The sequence below is a fragment of the Crocodylus porosus genome, unplaced genomic scaffold, assembly GCF_001723895.1.
Source record: "Crocodylus porosus isolate Cpor-Errol unplaced genomic scaffold, CroPor_comp1, whole genome shotgun sequence".
NCBI classification, from domain to species: domain Eukaryota; kingdom Metazoa; phylum Chordata; order Crocodylia; family Crocodylidae; genus Crocodylus; species Crocodylus porosus.
Window position 1 is genome coordinate 23,947,132 of NW_017728950.1, and position 24,427 is coordinate 23,971,558.

At 46.4% G+C, this 24,427-nt stretch overlaps 2 protein-coding genes and 1 long non-coding RNA gene across 4 annotated transcripts in view; 1 reads left to right on the top strand and 2 right to left on the bottom strand.

Moving 5' to 3' along the window:
• Window positions 1–384, bottom strand: part of LOC109323586 (protein farnesyltransferase/geranylgeranyltransferase type-1 subunit alpha-like) — a 14,790-nt gene extending 14,406 nt beyond the window's left edge. Inside the window, exon 1 of the mRNA XM_019555230.1 lies at window positions 200–384. Coding sequence (XP_019410775.1) covers window positions 200–369 — 170 coding nt within the window. The 5' untranslated portion in view covers window positions 370–384. The remainder of the gene's footprint in view (window positions 1–199) is intronic.
• Window positions 385–7,035: 6,651 nt separating this feature from the next.
• The window catches only part of FUT10 (fucosyltransferase 10), a 25,426-nt gene continuing 8,034 nt past the window's right edge, over window positions 7,036–24,427 (top strand). The window contains exons 1-3 of one of the 2 annotated variants that reach the window (XM_019555352.1): window positions 7,036–7,203; window positions 12,982–13,281; window positions 19,431–19,725. In XM_019555352.1, coding sequence (XP_019410897.1) covers window positions 13,201–13,281; window positions 19,431–19,725 — 376 coding nt within the window. In that variant the 5' untranslated portion in view covers window positions 7,036–7,203; window positions 12,982–13,200. The remainder of the gene's footprint in view (window positions 7,204–12,981; window positions 13,282–19,430; window positions 19,726–24,427) is intronic. The other variant, XM_019555354.1, reaches the window with a different exon arrangement.
• Window positions 20,929–24,427, bottom strand: part of LOC109323670 — a 14,998-nt gene continuing 11,499 nt past the window's right edge. The window contains exon 3 of the long non-coding RNA XR_002104714.1: window positions 20,929–21,051. This is a non-coding gene — a long non-coding RNA (uncharacterized LOC109323670). The remainder of the gene's footprint in view (window positions 21,052–24,427) is intronic.

A 24,427-nucleotide genomic window follows, 5' to 3' on the forward strand; every position in this document is an offset into this window, starting at 1 on the left:
GGGGCGCCAGCACCGACCTGTACAGGACGTAGCCTCCCAGCTCCTTATCCCACGTCCCTGCGTCCTCGCCCCGCGCCTCCAGCCCCGACTCCGCCGCCATCGCCGCCTTGCACCACCGAGACGAGACCACCACTCTAGGCGGGCGTTGGCCCCGGCTCGGCCCGGCCGCGAGTCCCGCGCGCGGGGCGCCAGCACCGACCTGTACAGGACGTAGCCGCCCAGCTCCAGCTCCAACTCCAACTCCAACTCCAGCGGCACCGGCAGCGCCCCGCCCTCCAACTCCGCGTCCGCATCCGAGTCGCCGCCGCCGCCATCGCCGTCCCCTTCCCCGTCCCGCGCGGGGGGCCGCCCCTCCGACTCCGCCGCCATCGCCGCCGCCACCGGCCCCGCCCGGAAGAACGGCACTTCCGGCACCCGGGCCTTCTGCACCATAGAGAACGGGCCCGGGCTGGAGCGTCGCCCCCGCGGTTGGCCGCCCCTCTGCTCTGCGGAGAGACCTTTAGTGTTTCTCTGTGCTCCCCTCCGCCACGGGGAGAGCGGCAGTGACAGCGCGGCTCTGGCGCCGGGCATATCGGGCGCGCCTTACAGTACGTGATTGCACCGGCCCTGTCATGGGAACACCGCTACACAGAGCAGACCTTTCCCAAGGCAGGGAATAGTTGTTACAGTCTCTTCCGCTACCCGGAGTCAGGTGGATGACTGCTGTGCCACTGACACTTCTTTTTGTGGTAAAAATATGTATCCACACACCAAGTACCACCCCACAAAGAAAACCTTACCCCATTAACAAACGTTACCCCGTTACCCCACAAAGAAAACCTTTCCCCGCACCGGTGCAGCCCTCGCACCTGTCTACAAAGGCCCACTGGCCACCTGGACCAGTTACAATATTTGCTTCGCATGCTACACATGCAAACAAACTCTGGCCTCTCAGACCAGGCAGCCCCTTCCTTTCACCCCCACCCTGCAAGGTAACATACTCAGCCCACCTGTCATCCATGCACAGCTCTCGCTGCCCTCAGTTCCACTTGTCTCTTCCTCTTCCTCGCTGTCACCGGCCCCTTCCCTCCTAGGGTGAGGTTGGAAGATCCGAAATGCCCCTGGAAGTCCAAAAGGGTGGGGCAGCCATGCCCTGCATCCCTCCGGATCAGCCCCTGCCAGGGACATCTGCTGACTGCCTGTGGCTGGGTGCCAGGCCTGTGGCCTTGAGGCTCTACAGGCTGTATATAGCAGAGATGTGATGAGTAGGTAGACCTGAAGCCAGGGTTTAGGATGATGTGCTGGGTTATGATGGAGTTCTGTGTGGATAGAAACGTAATCCAGATGGTGGCAGGCACAGGGTGGGTTTGAATGCTGCGATGGGCCATGGGGTGGTTGCTGATGAGGGAGGATGACTACAAGGCATAGTTTGGGTGTTGAGGGTTTGTGCTCTGTCAATGGGACGGTGGGAAAGGTTAATTCTTTAACATTTGTAAAACACATGGAAGTCGCCTAGTGGAAAGTGCTAGAGAAGTGCAAAGTGTTATCCTAAATTTAACCTGTGGAAGGAAGATAAACACTTGAGTTGTCATGAGAAGTTGCTGAATTCTGCTCCACACAAGGGTTGAAAAGTGGCATAGTGAACAGGGCATTGGACTGGGACCCAGGACACCTGGGGCTTGATTCTCCTTGCCTGTGTAATCACTTCTACCAGTGCAAAGTGAGGTGACTGTAACATGTTCCTTCACTTTGATATCAGAAGGGCCAGGCCTCCAAGGTCTATTTCTGGCTCTGTTACTAACCTTTTGTATGTAAGTCACTTCACCTCTCTGCATAGTTCCCTCCCCTGCCGTATGACTGTTTAAACTGTATGTGCTTGGATACCTGAATCATCTTCTGCTGTGCACTCATATAGTACCTGGAACAATTGAGTGCTTATCTCAGTTGGTACTTCTAGGTACTACCATAAGATCTATTGTAATACTGTAACAAGTAAAACACACCAATAATGTAAGGAAAATCTGTTCTGGACAATAGAACTATGAATAGTCACAGGAAGAAAGTGAAGAAAAGCACTTATAGCAAGAGAAAGAAGGTAATCAGAAATAGCTAAACCAAGGAAGCAGGGTTATAGAATGCAGAGTAGTAAAACCAATATATATGTACAAGCAAAACAAAATGAAAGATTAAAAAAATGCAAATAGCAATGAAAAAAACAACATAGGCTGGACGAGTGATAAAAAAATTTAGAAAAATTTCCATAATATATGACACCCTCACTGAAAACAGGATCAAACCATGCAGAGAAGCACAAATACCAAAGCAAAACAAAACAACAAGAACAACAAAACAACCAAACACATAACTGTACAGGAAGAAAACCAAGCCGAATAAAAATAATTTAAGAAATATCTTACATTTTTCAGACTAAACATGTACAGAGAAATATAAAGTGAATAACATTTTTCTCACATACAGCATGCAACAACAGTGTGGAGCCAAAGCAAACCAGGATGTTTCCAACCACAGACAGAAAGTCAGCCTACCTGATTAATATACAGTACACACCCCAATTCTGGAGGGCTGATTTAATGGAAAAGGTAAGTGGAAATTTAAAGCTAGAAGAAATGGGACAGGCATGAGCTTTATGATTCTTCCTAGGTGACCTACAGGAATCACCTGAAAAACCTGGAATACCTTCACCAGTGCAACCTCTGGAAGATCCTTGGCATAAAGTGGGAGGATTGTCGTACAAATGCTGGTGTCCTTACTGATGCTAACACCATACGCATAGAAGCGCTGATTATTCAACATCAGCTGCAGTGGACAAGACGTGCACACTCCTGATGTACATTTACCAAAACAACTGCTATCCTCCCAACCTAGCCAAGGGCAAAGGACATGTTGGGGCCAGAGGAAATGCTTCAAGGACATCCTCATGGCAAACATTAAGAAGTGGGGCATTGAGACCGCAAGTTGGGAAAAACTAGCTTGGGACAGGGCTACATGATGACGTGAGAAAAGGTGCATCTTACTTTGAGGAAAATTGTCTCACCTTGGAGGCAGAAAAATGACAGAAACAGAAAGAAAGGAAACAAGACTAAGAAATCTGTGGTTCAGCCCTTCCTTTAACCACCACCTGTGGCATCCGCCAGAGTGTCTGTGGTTCTAGGATAGGCCTTCTTAGCCATCCTAAGGCTCATCTGTGGACTCATCTACAACCCTTTACTTCACTCCTGGGGGTGATCATCCTTGACTGTGAGGGTTTGCCAATGATACTGTTCTTCCACCAGTTGAGGGTCTGGCTTATTATATCCTTAGGGTTATAAAAAATACACTGACAAAAAATGGCTCATATGAAAAAGGTGAGTGTAATATTATTGCCCAAATAAAGGGAAAGATAGAGGAAACATTAAATGGGTATTATTGATACCAGCCAATGTTAGACCATCCTGTCTCTGTTATTATCAGATTATATCCTCCACTATGTTCCCTACTTCTAAAACAAAAGTGATTCCACCACCTGCTTAGAGAAACAATTGCAGTTTCATACACCACTTCATCAACATTTTCCTGATGTTCAAGGTAATTTTTTCTTTTCCTATTTTATCCCAGTAACAGGGTGGACTTTCCCTTTAGGGAGGAACAGTTGCCCTGTTAAGACAGCCCAGCTGTGGGCATCTGTGTAAGAAGAGAATGTCCCACTGGGAGTTTTAAAAGCTTCAAGAGAAGTAATCAAGATATGAAGGGAATAGTTTGTTGCAAGGTTGGGGGTGGGAGTCAGGTTGGTGTCCTGGGGCCAGAGCAGAAAGCAGCTTCCCCTCCTAGTATGCAGGAGAAGATAAGGATTTTGGATTGTTTGGACTAATCTTTGCTTTGAAGAATGCATGAGGAGCCTATAAGGGAATGGTTTCTGCAAAAGCCAGCAGGCTAAAGGACTCACTTAGAATCCTATTAGACTCAGTGAATTGTATTAATTTGAGTCTGTTATTCTGAGGAGGGTTAAATTGGGCATTGACTTTGGCTTATATGTATTTTATATAATTCTTACCTTACTTGTGTTTATGTAGCCTTTGCTAGCCAGGGATACAGGTTTTTCTCACTTTATGCTACACATGTGTTCCTGGAAAATAGCGCATAACTTGAATTTGCATAAAGGGAACCCCTTTACAATATAACAGATAGGGATATGTTGCAAGACCTCGACTGTACTGACTCCCAGACCCATTTCTATCACTTTTACAAGACAGTTTTGGTACTCACCAACAGCAGACAGTACACACAAGCACAGGGTGGTGGAGAATGTTACCATAATGGGGATGGCAACTACAGAAACATGTGTCGCAGATAATGAGTGAGGAGCACAGATCCACACAGGAGACTGTATTTTGGTGTACATCGCTCCCACAATGCACCGCACAAAGCAGCTGACTGTGGGCTTCCACCACACAGATCACATAAGGGTGAATTTACCTTGTGTAGAATGAATTTTTGGTATAAAAAGGGTCATAGCATAAGAGCAAATTCGCACATACAGAACCCGCATAAAGCGAGGGAAACCTGTATTATATGAACACAGTTCAGATCAGAGGCTGCAGTAGCAGCTGAATTCCGCTGGGTGGCAAAGGGAGGTAAGGAATGCATCTATGGTTTGTCTCTAGCCCAGTGATTCTCAACTAGGGTGCCTTCAGATCCTTCCAAGGGTGATCCAGGGTGCCATGCAATATGAGCACTGTTAGGCACGCAAACATGATTCATAAGATAAACCCTAAGATTTCAAATAGGAATCCACAGTGTTAAAAACATTCTGACCTGTTGTGGGCTTTCTGAATTCTTTGCAACAGAAGAATTATCCTATTATTATTTCAAAGTAAAAAAAAAGAGTGAAAACCCAAAACTGGCATTTTCCAAGGGGTGTCTTGAGTCTAAAAAGGTTGAGAAGCACTGCTCTAGTCTCTATAATTAACTGATTTGACGCCATATCACTGCCAGTATTGGCTACATGTGACAGTCTGGCTGAAATGAATACTGCAAGAAGTGGTATACTGCATATAGTTCTGGGCACCATGCTTCAGGAAGTATGTGGAGAGGCTTGAAAGGGTCCAAAGGAGGGCTGTGTGTATGGTTAGAGGTATGGAGAGCAGGCCATACGATGAGAAGCTGAGAGATGTGGGTCTGTTCAGCCTGGAGAAGAGAAGACTCAGAGAGGACTTGGTGGCAGCCTATAAATATATAAGGGGCACATATCAGGCACTGGGAGAACATCTGGTTACCAGGGCTCTCCAGGGGAAGACTAAGACTAAAGGTCATAAATTGCTAGGAGACTGCTTTAGATTAGACATAAGGAAAAGCTTCTTTACAACTTGAATGTCCAGGGTCTGGAATAGACTCTCCCCAGAGGTGGTACAATCACCTACTCTGGATATCTTCAATAAACGTCTGGATGCGCACCTTGCATGGGCGACTGGTGCTGCCTTAGTCGGGGGGGGGCACATGTCCCCCCAGCGACCAGTCAGCATTGGGGGGAGGTCCCCCCCATGGCCAATCTTGCTGATTAGGGGTCCCTCTTGGCCGATCCCACTGACTGGCAGATCGCTGTGGCTGATCGCTGAGGCCGGTGCTTGCAGGGAGACCACTGGCGCTCCCACCTGTCCCCCCTGCCCATTGCCTATGCAGCAAGTGTGGCTAGTCAGGGGGTGCACGGGCACTCTCAGGGGATGCACGTGCACCCCCTACACATCACCACTGATTTGACCCCAGCAGTCTTTCCTGCCCAAGCTCAGGGGGGCTGGACCTGATGATCTCAAGAGGTTGCTTCCAGCCCCTAACATCTAATCTATGAATCCTTTCTGCTGTCTCATTCCTTGTTCCTTCAGCCTCTATCTCCCACATGCCATTTCTCTCACTCCCTCTTCAGGTTCCCTCTTGCACCCCTGACATTCTCTTCAAACATGCTTCTGTCTCCTTCGCTGCCACATTTACCCGGAGCCTCTTTCACTCCCTCCTCTCAAACCTGTCTGTACTGACAGAGCAACCAAACCTTACCTGGCCTACATGCAACATGTATATAAATTATATAGATCATGCATATGTAATGCATGTATCATTTTAGAGCCACTGATTCCTCCTCCACACTCTTTCAGTCTGCCCTCCACTCCCAGGGCCTGTGTTACCCCTTCTAATCTTTTCATGCCTTCTCCATGTGTAATGCCATTTCTTTTCCTCCCTCTTACACCACAAGTAGCCTGGGCTCTTTCTGGTCCATCAGTTGCAAAACAAGGTACCAATTTCTTAAATCTTTTGGGTCATTTTTTTCCTCTTAGGCAGCCCACTTCTTCCTTTGATGTCCAAAGCATAAACTATAACATTTTCTGACATACTCCCAAAAGGGATGAGTCAGGCCACAATAACTTGCTTTCAAAATTAAACATATCTTTTACCATAAACATTTTAAAAGAAACTAGTTCCAAAGGGTCCTTAGACAGGAGTGCCTATTTCCTATTGCTTTGCTTGCAGCACACTTGTGCTCAGATCTAGCAGAGCAGAATGATGCTTTTTTATACCTTGCCTAGGATCAGCTGCTAGAGGATGACTATGCAGCCTTTCAATCCTGAGCATATCAAGTTGATTTCAAAATGCCACATACCACGTCTGATTTCATAAACTGCCGAGCATATGCACTTCAGCCCTTGCATGGTCTGTAAAGCCTGGAGCTCACAAGGCACTTGAGAGCTTCCCAACTTTGGTGACGCATTTCTTTTTATAACTGGCAACCCTCTGGCAGAATGCAGTGAATCTAAGTCCTCTGAGGAACCAGCACAGGCTAAAATAACTGTGTCGTTGTCAAAAAAAAAAAAATTAAAGTCATCACAGAGAACAGATTTTTGCTGAGATCTCCTTGTTTGGAACTTCCTGGAAGATCAGTTAAAAAATTGATGGGACACTATTAGTGTAATTATAGTCTGTTAAGTTTCCTTTGCAGAACATTCGGGATCTAGGAAATATCCGAATCTTGGCTGCTGCTCTCCTTCCTAATGGAACTACAAAAACCCTGGATTCTGGATTAACATGAACTGGCTCCTCTCAAGGGGGATTCTCACCACATTTCATTTGCTTTGAAATAGCCTTCAATCCAGGTTTTATCCTGATCCCAAGTAGATGCACAAACTGAAAGTAAAAAACAGCTTAGAAACAATGGCATGAAACAGGACCAATTTTCACGAGGTAAGTTTAAAAAAAAACTAAAGGAAACACTGCAGAAGGATTTCCTGGTTTGTGTAACAGCATGGCATGTAGTGATGCTCAAAAAGATGCAGAGCCATCTGCTAGTCTGAAAGGTTTGAAATGAGGAACAGGCATAGCAAACCTTGAGTCCTGGGTTGTTGTTGTGGAAGAGATTAAGTTGATGTAGTTTTGGGAATGAAAAAAAAACCAGTCTGTAGCTGAGAAGCACAGTTTTTGGTAATTTGCAAGGTGACGTTTCAAAGATGTATTAGTGCCATTTTAATGAGCTTGCTGCATTCCATAGGACAAAAAGAGGCAGTAATTTCTGAAATCTGCCTCAGATATTCTAAGGTCTGTTCTGTGCCCAGTCAACTCAGTTTTCAGAGTTGTTACCAGGATATAACTATTTACTGCTACTTCACAAAAGTTTCAACCTTGGGGTACGGCAAATTAGCAAGAATTCCACTGCATCAGTATGTAATCACATGATATCATGCAGATGATAGAATTCAGCATGCCAATACTGCATGTTTTCCCAAGCAAAGACAACTTCAGCCTCATTAATTAATAATTAGATTCTTAGTTTTGTCAGTAAGCAAGGACAAGAAAATGTTCATTGTATTATAGAAGCCATGCTAAATTCAGTTCTGGATGAGTTATTTTAGATGTAGACTGTGTAAGGGAATATAGAATTTGGACTGCTATACATGTAGTCTTTGGCTGCAGGATATGAAATGCATGGGCAAAAAGTACTTAAATAAAAATTTGGGGTGTTTATACACATGCTTAGGGAGGTAGCAGGGTGGAGGGGAGTGCTTTAATTAAAGAGCCATTTTAATTGAAGTGCCCGGAGTGTCACGTATCAGCATCCCAGCTCTGAAAAATGGCAACGGGGGTGCTTTAACTAAAGCTCATTGAATGAGCTCTAGTTAAAGCGCCCCCGCTGCCATTTTTCAGCATGGGGATGCTGTTATACATGATGCTGGAGTATGTTGGACCACGGTAATTACCATGTGCCAGAATGTGGTAGTTACCATGCTCCAACAGGTTTGATTAATCAGGTGTGCTCTGATGCACTGTAATTACAGTGTTTGAGAGCAGCTTTGATGCATGTAAAGTACAGAGCATCTAGCAGCTAATTCATCACATTGAAAATGCTGAGACAGGCCTCAGAAAGTCATGAGATTGACTAAAAAACATGAGGTTTTTTTTGAAGTGCACTTTGGGTTCTTTTTTGTTTTCTAGTTTCTGAGTTGTCAGGAGAGATTCATCAAGTTTTCAAGTTGAGGACTAGAAACAGAGTTTTGTTTTGTTTTTTAAATGAAACCTGAAACCCACATGTATTTGCATAACAATAGGAGCTGGGGTTTTAAGAAAGTCATTTAATCCATCAACCATGCCCATAAAAGCAACAGGACTGGCAAGGTTTGCAAAATCTAGGCCCATTTTTAAAAAAAACCTGTAGCATAATATATTTAGAACGTGTCTCCCTTTATTTGAAGAACATTAAAGTGTCAGATTTTTAGATGTCCTCAGCACCCAGCAGTGTTCATGGATAATAACAAGAGGATTGAGGCACTGAACACTTTTAAAAATACCACTTAATTTATGGGCGCTTAACTTTTTGAAAATCTGGCCCTAAACTTAGCATAAGGTACAAAACACTCCTCTGCTTACTCACTTCCTACAACCTGCCAGTGGGATTACATCTTTATGAAGATTTAACTAATTTGAGATAAAATACTAGGTAAAATTAGGCTGTTACACGAGTTAGCGGGTCATGTTAAAGGCTACTGGGAGTCTTGTACATGTGTATTGTGATAGTTCTTAGTTACATGGTCACATACATTTTTTCTCACAGTACCATTGCCTCATTCACTGTACAGAATGGATGGTGTTCTGGGAAGTCAAGATGTGTAGGAAGTGAGCCTGTGTCAGATCCTTGCTTTCTGCTATATTCTGCTATAGTAATAGATCCCAGGTGCTGGGAAGTATGTAATGAATGAGTCAGGACAATTGCTGGGGGAGAAAGGATAGATCATTTCATGGTTCAGAAAGTGGAGTGCCATCCTGCAGACATAAATTGTATCCCCACCTCTTCTAGAGAGTACCTGTGTATTGCTGGGCAAGTAACTTAAATGAAAATGTTTACAGTTGGCCACTACGTGTGTGTTCTTGATTTTCTAGGTACTTAGTCACTATGAATACTGTATGTTAGCCTGGTTATTGACTTTTTTTTGTATCACTTTATTGCTTTAACTCAACAGGAGGTTTTCTAGAAGCAATAGGTAGAGTAGCTACCTCTTAGCAAACACTAAAAACTTGTTATGGGGTTATGCATGTATTATTTGCTTTGATAATTTTATTTCTTCCTCAGCCAACATAGAAAATTGATTTGGAGCAGGACAGGAAAAGACTAGGGAACACAGAAGATCTCAGACAGAATTAAATGAAGCAAGAGAGAGAGAGAGAGAGAGAGAGAGAGAGATGGCCACTACAACAGAAGAACCAGACTGAGACATAGAAAATACATTTTACAGAAAAGGGAATTTTTTTGTTGCATTTATGGTAGTTTTCACAAATAGCCTGCACCTTTTCCCCAAAAAACCAACTGGGAAAAATTCAGGTATGTATTATATGTGTGAAAATGGGCTCCCTATGGGTCTGGAAATATGGTGGTGGTGGGGAGAGAGGGGAGTGATGGCAGCATTAATTGCCACAGAGCAATGGCAGTTAATGCCACTAACACTCAGTGCCCCACTCCCTGCTGCCCTGTCCATCAAATTTCCTCACCTGGAGGGAGCCCCCTCCCCCAACTGCATGTTGAATTGGGCCAGCACATGGGGTTGGTCTCGGGTACAGGGTTTAACCCACTACATGGCCCTGGACCCAGCATTCTGGGTTTGATCCCATGTATTAGCTCCGGAGTCATGTGCCAGGCTGGACTCAGTGTGTGCCTCCAGAGCAATCATGCAGTCCTGAATTTGGCATATGGCTCTGAAGCCAGCATGTGGGATCATATCTGCCATGCAGCCCCAGTGCCAACATGTTGGATCAGGCTTTGTTGTGTGGCCTCAGCCCCAGAGACCCCGGACCTCAGGTACTTACCTGTACTCCAGCATAAGATCTTTTATCCTTCTTGAGGCCTTCCAAAAATAGGGTGTGTGTTAAATCTGGGGGCATTTTATATGCAAGAAAACACAGTAATGTGTGAATTGGTCACTAGGCTAGGGCGTCAGAGGTGGCTTGGATGTAGTCCTAGGCTCATTATTTCTTTGTGCACTGTTGCCTCCAGAGATTGGCCTGCCATAGTCTATGGGGCCTTGGAGGAGCTTTAACCCTTTTATTTTGAGTAGCTACTTTCAACATATACCTGGCATGACCCACCCATTCTGCGACAGACTCACCAGTGTGTCAGCTCAAGACAAAGCAGCTTGGACAGAGCAGTGAATCTGGCTCTGAGTTTCAAAAGGCAAGTCTCTCTGGCAGGTACCACTGCCAGGTCTGACCCTTGTGTCTTGTGTGGTCACTGTGCAGGGCATATAAAACACTGCCAAAGTAGAATGCGCATGTTCTACCTCTCTGCTGTGCAGGGACAGGTAACGGGAGAAGCTTATGGTGCTAGGCTTGCAGGCAAGTACAGTTAGGGGAGGGCTTCACAGCTAGACACTAATTAGACCAAGTTAGGAGGTGCATTAGTCTCCTCTAATTGTTGATACTCCCTTCCTCCCTTATCACTTGGGGCTTTTTATGACACAAGTAACCAGTCATAACTAGGGATCCTGATTTTCCCTGGTAAAAAATCTCAAATTCTCTTATAACCCCCCCCAAATCCATAATTAAAATTAAAGGCTCCCCACAGCACTCCCCAACCCTGCTGGTACTCCTCACTACCTCCCACAACCCCTGGCCCTGCTTGTGCTCCTCACTCCCCCACAAGAGCCCCCCAGCCCTACTGGTGCCCCTCACTCCCCTAAAACAGCCCCCTGGCCCTGCTGGTGCCTCTCACTCCCCAGCCACAGCCCCCAGCCCTGCTTGTGCCTCTCACTCCCCCTGCCTCCCCGCTCCCCCAGCCCTATAGGAGAAGGCCCCCAGTTGCCACGGCTACGGACTTGGATCCACAGCTCCCTGTCCCCGCTCCCCCCTGCTGCCTGCTGCCGGCTCAGGAAGGGTGGTTCCTGCTGCCGCATGCATTCCCAGGGGGCAGGGGGGGACCTGTGCCCCCCAGATCTCTACATGGGCAAAGCGCAGTCTGTGGGCTCAAGCTCCCACCTTGCTTCCCTTCCCTGGGGCCTCCACAGCCCAGCGGGTACGACCCAGCATGGCTGGGGACAGTGGGGTCGCAGGGGGATCTCCACGCTGCTGCGAGCTCCCCACCACTGCCCTAGCAATGTGCCTCCTGTACATGCCACTGCTTTGAGGGGCACAGCCCCACACACAGGAGGTGTGTCACCAGGGCAGTGAGGGGTGAACAGCTTCTCTGTGTGGCTCTGGTGCTCCCTGCTGCACCAGGTGGTGCCCTCCGGGCCACGGAGGCCCTGCGGGGAAGGAAGCAGTGAGGAGTGAGCAGCAGCAAGCAGCTTCTCTGTGCAGGCCCACTGTTACCTGCAACCCTGCTTCCCTTCCCTGGGGCCTCTGCAGCCCAGCGGGCGCCACCCAGCACAGCAGGGAGCATCAGAGTCATGCAGAAAAGCTCACCACTGCTCACTCCACAGTGCCCTGGCGACATGCCTCTTGTGCGTGGGGCTGTGTCCCCTCAAAGCAGTGGCACCTGCAGGGGGAACATTGCCAGGGCAGCAAGGGGAGGGGGAGAGTTCACAGAAATGAGAAGATGCCTATGTGGCCCCACTATCCCCAGCCATGCTGGGTTATGCCTGATGGGAGGGAAGCAGGGTGGTAGTCCATGCTTGCAGCCTGCCCCTGACCCATGTACAGGTCCCCCCTGCTCCCTGGGAGTGCATGCAGTAGCGGGGAGCCGGCCCAACCTTCCCTTGGACGAACCACCCACAGCACCATCCTCCTGCTCCTTGTTGGGGCCCTGCAGCCATGCATTGTGGCCCCAGGCCCCAAGCCCCTGCCCAGCTCCCTCCCTCCTTCCCTCCCTACAGGGGCCTCAATCCCCCTCTCTTCCTCACTTACCTGGTGGAGCTGCTCTGCAGGCTGCCTGGGGCCACATACATGTCCATGCACATGGCACCCCGTGCCTGACTGCCCTCCTCCTGCGCCCTCCCAGCTCCCTGCAGGCTGGAACTCCACCAGCCTGCAGGGAGCTCATTGCAAAATAGCAAAATCTGTGGGTTTTTCTTGTAAAACGCGAAATCTGCGTTTGCCTCTAACAAAAAGTAAAATCCATGGTTTACTCCATTTTTCCGTGGGAAACAAAAAACCCGAATCCCCGGTCATAACATTATTTCAGTAGTATGTAGGCATTCTTGTTCTGGTATTATTTCTCAGGCTCATAGGGGTTGGGTAGCTGTGTTAAGCACTAGCTGTTCATGCTATTACAGCAACCATCAGCCAGAATTCTCCACATACTGACAGACAGTGACCTACTATAGGTTTTTTGCACAAGCATAGATAACTGCATAAAGTTCAAGACACTGGAGAATCAGGCTTTGTCTAGTCTGTTTTATTAGAAGGTAGGCTTATTCACAACCACTATCTGAAACATGGTGAAGATGTCACCTTCAGGCCCCACTTATCAACAATTGTAGTTGCCCTTTTGTCCATAATATACAGGTTTCTAATGTCTCTCTCTTACCTCCATGTTTGATTTAGCTACTTCATCCAGCGCTAAGACATGTCTGGCTCAAAATGCTGGTCTGGTGTCCACAGAAAACCACAGTCCTTGATTGTGTCACATTCTCAGCAGTGGTGGCTGGGGAGAAGAGCAGAGTGGAAAGTCCAGGAGGGATGATGGAACATGTGGAACAAACTGGTATGCCTGGGACCAAGCCTTAACTGTTGCTGGCTACCCTGCATGCCTCACAGTACAGCATGATTAGGATCAGGAGGAAGAAACTTTGGGCATCTTGCTTTTGCATCGTGACCTGCTTTTTCCTTCTTGTGACACTCCAGGTACTTTTTGTACTCAGTTTGGGTAACTGAAGAATTATGGTTTGGGAAGGGAAGAGGAGATAAGGGACATGTGTGACTGCTCAAAATGTTACTTGATTGAAACAGGACAAAGCGGTTGCTTAAGGCATGGAATATTTTCATTAATAAGCAGTATATTAAAGCAAACCTGCATAAAGAAAGTCTACTGATTGGGCGTGTCTACACGAGATGCTTAATGCTAATTAAACTAATTCTACTGTGTGTTAGCATGTCACATCAAAAGCTGTGCTAATGTGGTAATGTGCAGTAGAGTTAATCCACTGTGCATTGTGTCACAAAAAGCCTGTGTGCCGTTGCTACTGTACAGTAGTGCTGGCTACTGTGCATTTGTGTAGTACCTCATATGAGAAGTACTAAATGCGCAATATCAAAGGTGCATTAATGTATGCATAGACAGCCGATTGTGTACTTCACTGAGAGTTAAGGGCTAGAGGCAATAGGTAAAATAAATGAATACATGTAAGCCATATTGTATCATTATTAAAAAGAGGAAAGAAGAAACAAACCCAGTAGCATTCCAGACCAATGACATTTTGAGGCAGTTTTAACACTTTCATAGAATTATAGAAAAGTAGGGCCAGAAGGGACCACATGAGGCCACCTAGTTCAACCCCCTGCTCAAGGCAGAATCATCCTTATCTAACCATCAGAGACAAGTGTTTATCTAATCTGTTCTTAAAGGTTCACAAACAATCCTCTTACACAACTATCAGGCAGAATGCTTGAAAACATCAAAAACACCTTAACTTACCACAGGTAAAGCAGGGGGATGAGGGTACCATTAGTGACCAGCCAAGGACAATAACTAGTTGTTAAAATAAGCTAAAGAGATCCAAGGAAGAAGAGCATACCCTCTGTTATACAGGAAGGCAAAACCCCCACAGTCCATACCAGTCTGCCAATGGGGTAATATTCCTCTCTGATCCCAGCTGTGGCAAATGATCTGACTCTGAGCAGAAGAGCAAGACTTTCTAGCTAGGAACCTTTGCATTTTTTTAAAAATTCCCAGCAGAAGCATCAGTACACACCACTCAAAATCTTCACCCATAGTGGCAGCCTCTACCTGGTGCTTCTGAGGATAAATATTGTAAAAATAAAATCTTTCCTTGACTCTGTTGTAACCAGCAAAACAAACTCAGAAGTGTGGGAAAACCAAATACCCTCAGTGACAAGCTGCAGAATCTGGACAAGTCTCATTGTGTGGTTAAAAGAGTTGTGATAGAGCTCTCAAGAACATGGTCTCCCATCTCTTTCAGCATCACCTCATTACCATTGGTGGAGAACCCTTGGAAAACGTTGATCATTTCCCATACCTTGTCAGTGAAAATGTGAATAGGTAGAAATTAGAAAGACAATAATGATTTTTTGTATCCAGTAGATTTACTAAGTGAAATTCATAGGCTCGTCTACGGAAGGTGTTTGTAAAACCATGAACTCAGTATAGACATTAATTTTATGACACATTACAATCTGCTTGACATATGATTCACCAGGCGCCTGCCTGACCTGACCTCTTACATTCTTCTTTTTCCCCACCTTTTCTACCCTCCCCCACTTTTCTGTCCTTTGTCCCTGATTTCCTGCTATATCCTTCTTCATTGATAGCCTCTTTCTTACCCTGTATTATTTCCCCTGTAATGTTTCCCGTTGGCCTTTCTTTTCCCCTGCTTTCTTCCCCTTCTCTCTCCTGCTTTATGTGTTGTTTTTCCTTTTAACCTATTTATATTTTTACTGCATCTTCTCACACTTTGAACTTCTCTCAGTCCTGTTTTCCTGATCTCCAACTATTTTCTTTTTCACTGACAGCCTCCTTTCTGTATTCTATCACTGTAATGTCTCCCTTCAGCCTTTTTTATTCTTGTCCCCTGTTCTCTTCCCCTTCCCCCTGCTCCCTTTGCTTTTCCTTTCTGCATCACCTTCTGTCTTTCTAATTCTACCTATTTACATTTTCACTGGCATCCTGCCACACTTTTAGCTTCTGTCATTTCTTGGAGTTTCAGAACACCAGAGACTCCCCATGCTTGAAGAAGTGTGACTGCACCCAAAAACTTGCCAAGAACTTTTTTCCAACTACTTAGTTGGCCTAGTAAAAGATATCGCATCTAGCCAAAGAACCTTGCCTTCCATACCTTGATAGTCACCTATCCCAGTCAGTAAGTCTTGATGTAAAAATCAACCATAGGATTTGCTATGCCAGCATATCCTTTGGAAAGCTGTTTCGCCATGTCTTTGCTGACTGAAATCTGCAGATGGAAACTAAGATCCTGGTCTACAATGCAGTAATTACTCCCATGCTTTTCTATGGGTATGAGACGTGGGAGACATATCAAAACCATCTTAGGCGCCTGGAATGGTTCCATCAACATTGTCTCAGTAAGATCTTTCGCATTAGATGGAAAGACCACTGCACCAATGCCAGTATCCTCTCTGCAGGTAACATAATCAGCATTGAGGCAAGGATTATGAAACACAACCTTCACTGGGCTGGCCCCTGTGTGCAGATGGCTGACACTCGTCTCCTGAAGTAAGTCCTCTTCTCTCAACTTAATCATGGTAAGAGGACCCACAAAGGACAGAGGAAGCACTACAAGGATACCCTTAAAGCATCCCTTAACAAGGGTGGCATCAACCATACAAACTGGGAAGTGCTGGCTGCTAACAGGTCTCAGTGGCGCTGCACCATACATCAAGCTACAGCCCACTTTGAAGAGAACAGTCTTGCTCAGGAAGCCGAAAAATGGCAGAGGAGGAAGAAAAGTGCACAACATCGTGGTCAACAGTTGTGCCCTACCCAAGGCACCACTTGTCATATCTGTGGAAAAAACTTGTAAAGCACAGATTTGGATTCCTCAGCCCCCTACTAATCCCCCCACCAGCAGACATCATCCACATATCGAGGGATAGCAGCTATATCTAATTCAGTCCTAGCATAATGTCACAAAACCCCCACCCCCTGGCTACGTGAACCTGCCACCATTCTGTGTTAAATTGTAGTCTGTTATGTCTCATGGGTGAGGTAGGTCAGGCAGGCTGACCACCAAGGAAAACTCAGAAGCTGCAGTGAGTGGGAATAGAGACTCAGGAGGAATATGTCTACATCACCTCTGTGCTAGCTGCAGGGGCACCACCATAATACAAGCCCTCCTAGTCCACACGCTGAGTCTCCAAATGAGGTAATATAGGCATCTTAGTGTGGCTCTACACATGCACCCAACATCTCTCAGGCTCTCTGTACTGGACATGCTTTTGGGTACACTCTCAGGTCTGCTCTAAGGTGACTACATTGCCTCATTTCCAGGGCTTGGCATGTGCTGAGCAGGAGCAAGTTGGGTGTGTGTGTGAACTTGTCGGTAGTGCTGGCCATGTAGACATGTCTTAAGTGGTCTTCTTCCTCCTCAGCTGGTACTTTGGGGGCAGCTGCTTCTCCTTCCCATTAGAGGTTAGGCTTCATTTTCTCTAGGGTATCCTACTTTGATGAAAATTGTTTTCTTGTCCCTCCATCTCTAAAGTCTGAGCCATGCCTTAGTTCAGGGGTGTCCAACTGGCAAGTGAGCTGCAGCTCACATGGCTGGTCGGCCTGGCTCCAGAAGCCGGGAGGTAAACACTGCTGTTTCTTGCCTCCACCCCCCACCAATATCCTTTCTTTACGACTGGTGACTAAAATTAGCAGCTGGACAAAAGGGGGCAGAGTGGCAATACAGGTTTTCCTTGATTTATGCAGGTTCTTTATATGCGAATTCGCTCTTATGTGATGAGCATATTTAGACCTATAATTTGTTATATGCGAGGTAAATTCACTCTTATGCAGTCAGCATAGATGCCCCCCTGCTGAAACAGGTAAGTCTGTGGGGCGAGGGGAAAGAGCCGTGGCCTCACTCACCCCAGTCCTGGCTGCAGTGGCCCCAGGAGTGGCCAATGCCAGCTGCCTGCAGCTGCTGGGATACACCATGCTCTGCCTGTCCCCCTGCACCTGGGCTCACCCCAGCTCCTGGATTGCGCTGTGCCGTGGCGCAGGCAGCTGGAGTCAGCTGTTCCTGGGGTTGCTCCAGTACAGGATGGGGTGAGTGCCATGCCCTGTGCTGCCCAGGGCTCCGCTTGTCCACACTCACCCCAGCCCGTGCTAGAGCAGCCCTAGGAACAGCTGACACCAGTTGCCTGCACCAGGGCACAGTGCAGCCCAGGAGCAGAGGTCAGTGGGAACAGGTGGAGCATGGTGCAGCCCAGTGGCTGCAGGCAACTGGTGCTGGTCGCTCCCAGGGCCACTGCAGCTGGTGCTGGGGTTAAGTGCCTCTCTGTTGCCTCTGCTTTGCTGCTTGTGCAGCCCTGGGAGTGGCACCCCTCCCCTGCCCCTACCCTAGTCCCAGCCTCACTCCCTCACTCCCTTCCTCACCTCCCTGGGAACCTATCCCTATTTGTTACATTGTAAAGTGGGATCACTTTATGCGAATTCGATTTATGCACCATTCTCTGGGAACACATGTACAGCATAAATCGAGGGAAACCTGTATAGCATTCATCTCCTGGGTTCCAGACCTGCACTAACATAGTGGTTCTGGTAGTTGTGCCAATAAGCTGTCACCTCACTGGTGAAGGTGGGTCAAGAAGCTTTCTGGTTTGGATCCAGCCTGCAGGGCCAGGTGAATTGGAAACCCCTGCTTTAGCTCATTCCCATATTGTGGCAATGAGTGCAGCTGAACCAGCATGGAGGCATCTGCTGCTGGATCAGCCCTTATTTAATAGATAGCAACAATTAGTTAATTTAAGTCCATTGTGGCTGTAGTTACCTTCTTCAAAGGCTGTCATCTCAACAGAACTCCTCAGCTAAGTAGGTTCATACCTGTCCAGAAGTTGAATTGTATAATCATAGGCAATAGTTATTGAAAACAAACAAACCCAAATGGAAAAACAACAGTTAAACCTTCCAGCCCTTTTCCTTGCCAACAAGAGATTGTTCTTGCATCCTGTAACACATCTGAGTTTTGTATATCTTCTTATATAGAATATCCCACTCTTCAGTGAGTCACAGTGTCAGACAGTGCAGTTTACAAAGTTAAATGACAGCATTTTATTTCACAGTGCACATGAAAGTGTATGAGGCTGTTGGGAAATGAATACTAAAAAATGGCGTTGATCAGCACAATGCAAGCCACCCAAGCCTTTCAGATATTCTCCTTCACAGCCACCCCACTTGGCTCTTGGGGTATAAACAGGTGTTGTAATTTGGAGCAGTTTTCAGTGTACTGAGATGCCATTCATTGGTGTCTACAGACATTGCCTACGGCTGTTGTCCCAAAGGGTTGGCTCCCTACTGTCCCTAGGGTTTTGGGGGCTTGATCTTGCAGGACAACAGCCCTGGGTGCTGTTCCCCAACCCAGGATGTGCGTTTCCAAGTGGATGAACCCCCATGGGGGTTCCCTTGCTTGCAGACATGTGCCCTGAGTTGAAGTGTGGCAACCAGATATGCACCCTGTGGGAATCTCCTGCAGGGAGTTCCTGTGGTGCACAATAGGCAAATGGACTTTCCGTTCTATAAAGCATCACAAACTGTGACTATCTTTAGTCAACATTTTTCATAGTTAGAGCATGACAAGGGGCTGTTTGCTTGCAACTTGTGCTACCATAAACATTCTTGCTAGAGCTGTGTGCAGAGCGTCCTAGCTCCAACTCTGATTAACATAACTTCTTGCATTGGAGATGTTAAGAGCAGTGTACAAGAGGTCATATACAGCAAAGTTTATATGTCCAGCATACCCCTGTAACCAGTAGGACTCATTTAGAAAAATAGGCTGTCTGTCTTCTATTCTGTCTTTCTTCAGCATACTGAAAATACATTTGAAGCTATTGGTGCCCTGGCTGTATTTCAACCTGAGTAATTTACCCTTTGTATATCTGTATTCCCATAACAGTTCAAGTTGATGCCTTAGCTGAGGCAGCTGTGCAGTGTTGCTTACTATTACTAAGCAGCTGCTGTCAACTGTTTTAAGAGCTGGCAACACTTCACTGACAGAAACCTTACACAAGGTTAATACATTTTAATTAGTATTTCATAGGCAAAACTGTACATCCCTGATAATGGCGCTTAGGCTGTATGTGTATGTATTTTTTCACAGGTGGTAGTTGAATTGGGCAAATCGGAAAGGAAGGAAATAATTCTCTCCAGCTTGCAAGATGGCCCATTAAAACTGGAAGAACAGAAGAAACAGGCTTATCAGTTCTTGAAGAAACAGGAACTTTTTAGTGATGTGAAGACAGCCATGGCTGTAAACCAATATCCTATCCTGCTCTGGTGGTCCCCTCTGACTGGAGAAACAGGGAGACTAGGGGAGTGTGGAAAGGATCTTTGCTTCTTTACCATCAACAGGACCTACCAGCATAATCACATGACAAGAGCATTTCTGTTCTATGGTAAGAAGCTGGTTCATTTTAAATGACTGATTTCTACCCTGCATCCTATTCCCCATTTCTCTCTCATAGATTGCTGTAAACCTCCATGGCAAAATTTTGATGATCTATCTGGTAGTACATATCCTCAGCAGAAGTCTGTGATCACACATAAGGCATAGCTCAACTCTGAAACTTGGCTTTCTTTTGGAAAAGCAGTGTGAAATTAGTTGTGCCTTTTGATGGTTTCCAGCTCACATGTGCTTTCTGTACAAGACAAATGATAATTTGCCAACTGCCTGCCCTGAAAAAGTCAGCTCAAGATCTGCATGTCAAGCTAGTCTCTATCATTTTCTTGCATCACTACCTGGGATAAAGGCTGTGCATGGCCTCTGGGATATTTGTAAAAACCCTTTACCTGAAAATCAGGGCTGTCCAGCTTCTGAACAGCTAGAGGCCACATGCTGCAGGGCTATACGCTGCATGGGCCACAGAGCCGAGGGTCACACACTGTGTAAGCAGGCAGATGACCACTTAACTTTCCCCTACCACATGGGTTGTCCAGTGTCCCCCACTGCCATGTACATATCACAGACAGCTTGGCTTGCCCTTGCTGCACATGCAGCACCCTTCCACCCCCCTGCTGTAGTTGTACACTTCACCCATCAGCAACATGGGGACCCTGGCTCTCTTTTTTGCCATGTGAGCAGCTTGGGCACCCCAGCCCCTTCCTAGCCACTGGGGCAGAAGCAGCTGGGTGTGGGGAAGGGGTGTGGCAGCCAGGTGGGATCCAATGGGTTGCATGTAGCCTGGGGGATGCCAGTTGGACAGCTCTGCCTTAAAACTGTCCTCTTACTGGTAGCTGATTAGATTGCGTTGCCTTTTGGGGCAACAGTAGCATATCTAGACAGGCTCAACAGTAGCTGACTTAGACAGGCTTGCAAAGTGGACAGACAAAAACCTGATGACCTTCAATATAGAGAAATGCAAGGTGCTCCACCTTGGGAGAAAGAACCCACACTATACCTATAGGCTTGGGAATGCTTCACTCACTAGCACTATGTCCGAAAAAGACTTGGGGGGTCATGATTGACCACAAGATGCATATGAGCCACCAATGCGATGCTGCAGCCGATGAAACAAATAAAACCCTGGTTTGCATCTACCGATGCATCTCAAGTAAGACCCAAGATATCATCATCAACTGGAGTACTGCATCCAGTTCTGGGCTCCACACTTTAAAAAGGATGTGGAGAAGCTCAAGAGAGTCCAGAGGAGAGCCACACACATGACTGGAGGTCAAGTGAGCAGGCCTTATGAGTTAAGGCTGAGAGACATGGGACTCTTCAGCTTGGAAAAGTGTTGGCTCAGGGGGACTTTGTAGCAGCCTATAAATACATCAGAGGTGTACATCAGGACCTGGGAGAATGTCTGTTCATCAGGGAACCCAAAGGGAAGACAAGGTCCAATGGTTAAAAACTGCTGGAAGACCATTTTAGACTGGACATAAGGAAAAACTTCTTTACTGTCTGAGTGTCCAGAGTCTGGAATAAACTCCCCCCAGAAATGGTGCAAGCACCTACTTTGGACATGTTCAAGTTGTGTTTGGATGCTTATCTTGCTGGGGTCATCTGACCCCAGCTGACTTCCTGCCCCTTGGGTAGGGGCCTGGATCCAGTGATCTTGTGAGGTCCCTTTTAGCCCTAATGTCTTTGAAATCTATTAATCTAGGGCAGAGTGAGTGGGACATTAGGCCCAGGGGCCCCTATGAAGAGGCACCAGAATTCCCCCCACCAGAGGCATGTCCAGATGAGCATGCACGTGCATTTCCCAGGGGACAAATAGCAGTGGCACATATTTGTGCTGCTGCTAGTAGTCCCTATGGAATGCCCCTGCATGCATGCTCTGGCATGGGGCAGATTTCCCCAGGTGGGATAGGGGAGTTTGGGGCCAGCACCTTGATTGGCCCCAGCAGCTTTATCTGGGATCTTGGGGTAGTTCTGGGGCTGCAGCAGCGGTAATCTTGGGTGCAAGGAGCCTGGCTGGCAGCTGGAGTGTGGCTCTGGCTGGTCAGGCTCCAGTTTCAGGCGGTGCACACTGCTGCCACGTGTGCCACCCTGCTTTTTTCATCGTGCTTTTTGTTTTTTATACCAGGATTTCCTGGTATCTGAGTTTGGCTATGTGCTGCATATTTGCAGTGTGGGGAACCAAATCATATATGCAGGGTGTATTTTGTGGCACCTCAAAAGCCTTTGAGGCGCCACAAAGTGCACGTGTGTGCTCGTGTGGACATGCCCTGGGAATCTTTGTCATGGCAGGGGCAACCCTGCACTGTCCTTTCCTGGCCATAGGAGCTGGGCAGAGCTGCATTGCACCTAGCAGTGTGTCTGGGGATAAACGGGAGTGCAGAATGGTGCCCCCCTGCCCCAGGGACCTTGTGTCTGAGCAGGCTCAGCCTTGTACCCAATATATATGTTTCGGGGGTGGGGAGGAATGAATGGGTTGCCAAAGTCAGCTCACAGGGAGGCCAGCCAGTGCTGCTGCCACCAGAGTGGAGCTGATGCTGCTATAGCAAACAATTCTGTGGATGATAAATGAAGCATAGATTCCAACTCACTCCTGAGCTGTGCTATCTCTGCAGAAATAGTATGAAAAGAGCAGCAATAACAATTGTCATCAGCCTGAACAGGTATAGCTGCACTTGTCTTGGTATAAGGATGATATTATTTTATATCACTGCTTTTCAAAGAACTTATTTTTAATAAAGTAGAACAAGTTTTTATCCCCTGGTTGATGGGCTCCTCTCAGTTGTTGTATCTGAAAAATGATTCCACAGTCCCATACCTTGCTTAATTATCTTTGCGTGTATGTGAATGGAAAATATGGGAAACAAATGCCTTTTATATAATAAGCAGCATTTAACACTGAATTGCATATTTCTTGCTTTTTCCATTTTGTGAATTCCAAATACTACCACATTCCAGAGTGTAAGTAGGCCAGTTTAGCTTATTGGTAGGATAGTAGCCAAGCATGAATAGGAAGAAAGAATAGCAAAAGGAATGAAAGACTGACCCAAATTTAAGAAAAAGAAAACCAAGGCATACATTGTATGTGGCCTATAAAATCTTGTATTTTTGGACTATAAAAATACAAGATTTTTATTGTATTGCACAGTTATTTGTGAAGCCCGGCTATTACTAAAAGACAAGTGTTAATTTTTACCAAGCTTGTGGAAATGCTTAATTTGCTACATTTTCCACAGAATTTCTGCATTAGCAGAAGGACCCTTCAGGTACCGTTTTTTGATGATGATGATGATGATGTCCATGCACATTTCGAAATCTTTCTGTAAGGCAAGGTCCCAAAATGTTAATTTTTAAAATGGTAGTGAGCAATTCATCGATGCCAATAAAAGCAGAACCCAGACTCATAGATTATTTTAAAAGCAATTTATTACTATAGTGCTGCTATGTTTTTAAATATAATATAACAAGATAATGTGGGAATGCATACAGTAGAGTATTAGCATAACTATGTATGTACTAGGTAGACTTCTCATAAGGGCAGCCTGCTCCTTGAGTGTGCAGTTTACATTCCTGTAAGGTTTGCTTTTCTCTTATGGGTAAAAATCTGGCTGCTTGGCCTTCTGTGCTGTCAAATGTTGAAAAAAGTGTACCCTTGGGAAACAGTTACAGGCAAAATCCAGGAGATGTCTAGTCTTTTTTAAAAAAGAAAGAATATTAAGGGGAAAAAAAGAGAGAGCATGTTCCTATGGAATTGCTTTGCTGGCTGCCCTTGTTTTTTAAGGTGGGTTGTCTACACTCCAAAGGTGAAAATCCTTGTGGTAACATTAAAGACAAAGGAATTGGTGACTTGTATCTTCTCTTCTTTAAAAGTGTTACAAAAGAATCCCACTCCCCTCAGAGTTCAGGATTTTGTCTGAAGGTGAAGCATTGCTCTCTCTGGTGGATTTTAGTCCTATCATTTGGTTGATTTCTGTGTAGTATCTTTTAAAACTTTGGAATAACATTTATAGAGAGATCCTCCTTCCTATATATATTCAGAAAACAAATCATAAAGTTCTCAAGGTGACAGACACTGATATGGACCTCTTGTTATATATGGGTGCTTAACTACTAAAGCCAATATTAAGTCAGGCTAGTATCCAGTAGGCCTGTGTGAAATGGCTACTATTCACTTTGGATTTGGATTTGGCTGATTCAGGGGACAGTGATTTGATTCAGTGCTTCGAATCACTGTCCCATATCGTTTCGGCTGAATCTGATTCAGAGATATGGGGCTTCCCCCGAAACAGCCAAATCTCCGAATCACACAGGCCCTATCCCCCGCCTGCTCTCAATGGCTGCTCTGCCTGCCCCAGCTCCTGGCTCTTTGAAAAAAAAAGCCCCCATTCACCAGCTGCTGCCAGGCAGGGGGTGATCCCTGCTGCCCATGCCACATGGGGGGCTCTGCCACGAGCCTCCTGACCCCTGCCTACTGTCCCAGCACCCCCCTACCCCACATCGCTGCCCCGCCAGCCCCAGCTCCCGGCCCTTTAAAAAAAAAAAAACACACACAAAAAGCCGTGACTCACTGGATGCTGCCCTGCGGGGGAGCAATCCCCACTGCACCCTGGGGGCTCTGTCATGAGCCCCCAGAAGCCCTGAGGCCACTGCAGCAGCCGGTGAGTGCAGGGTGGGGGGTGTTTTTTTTCTTAAAAGGCCAG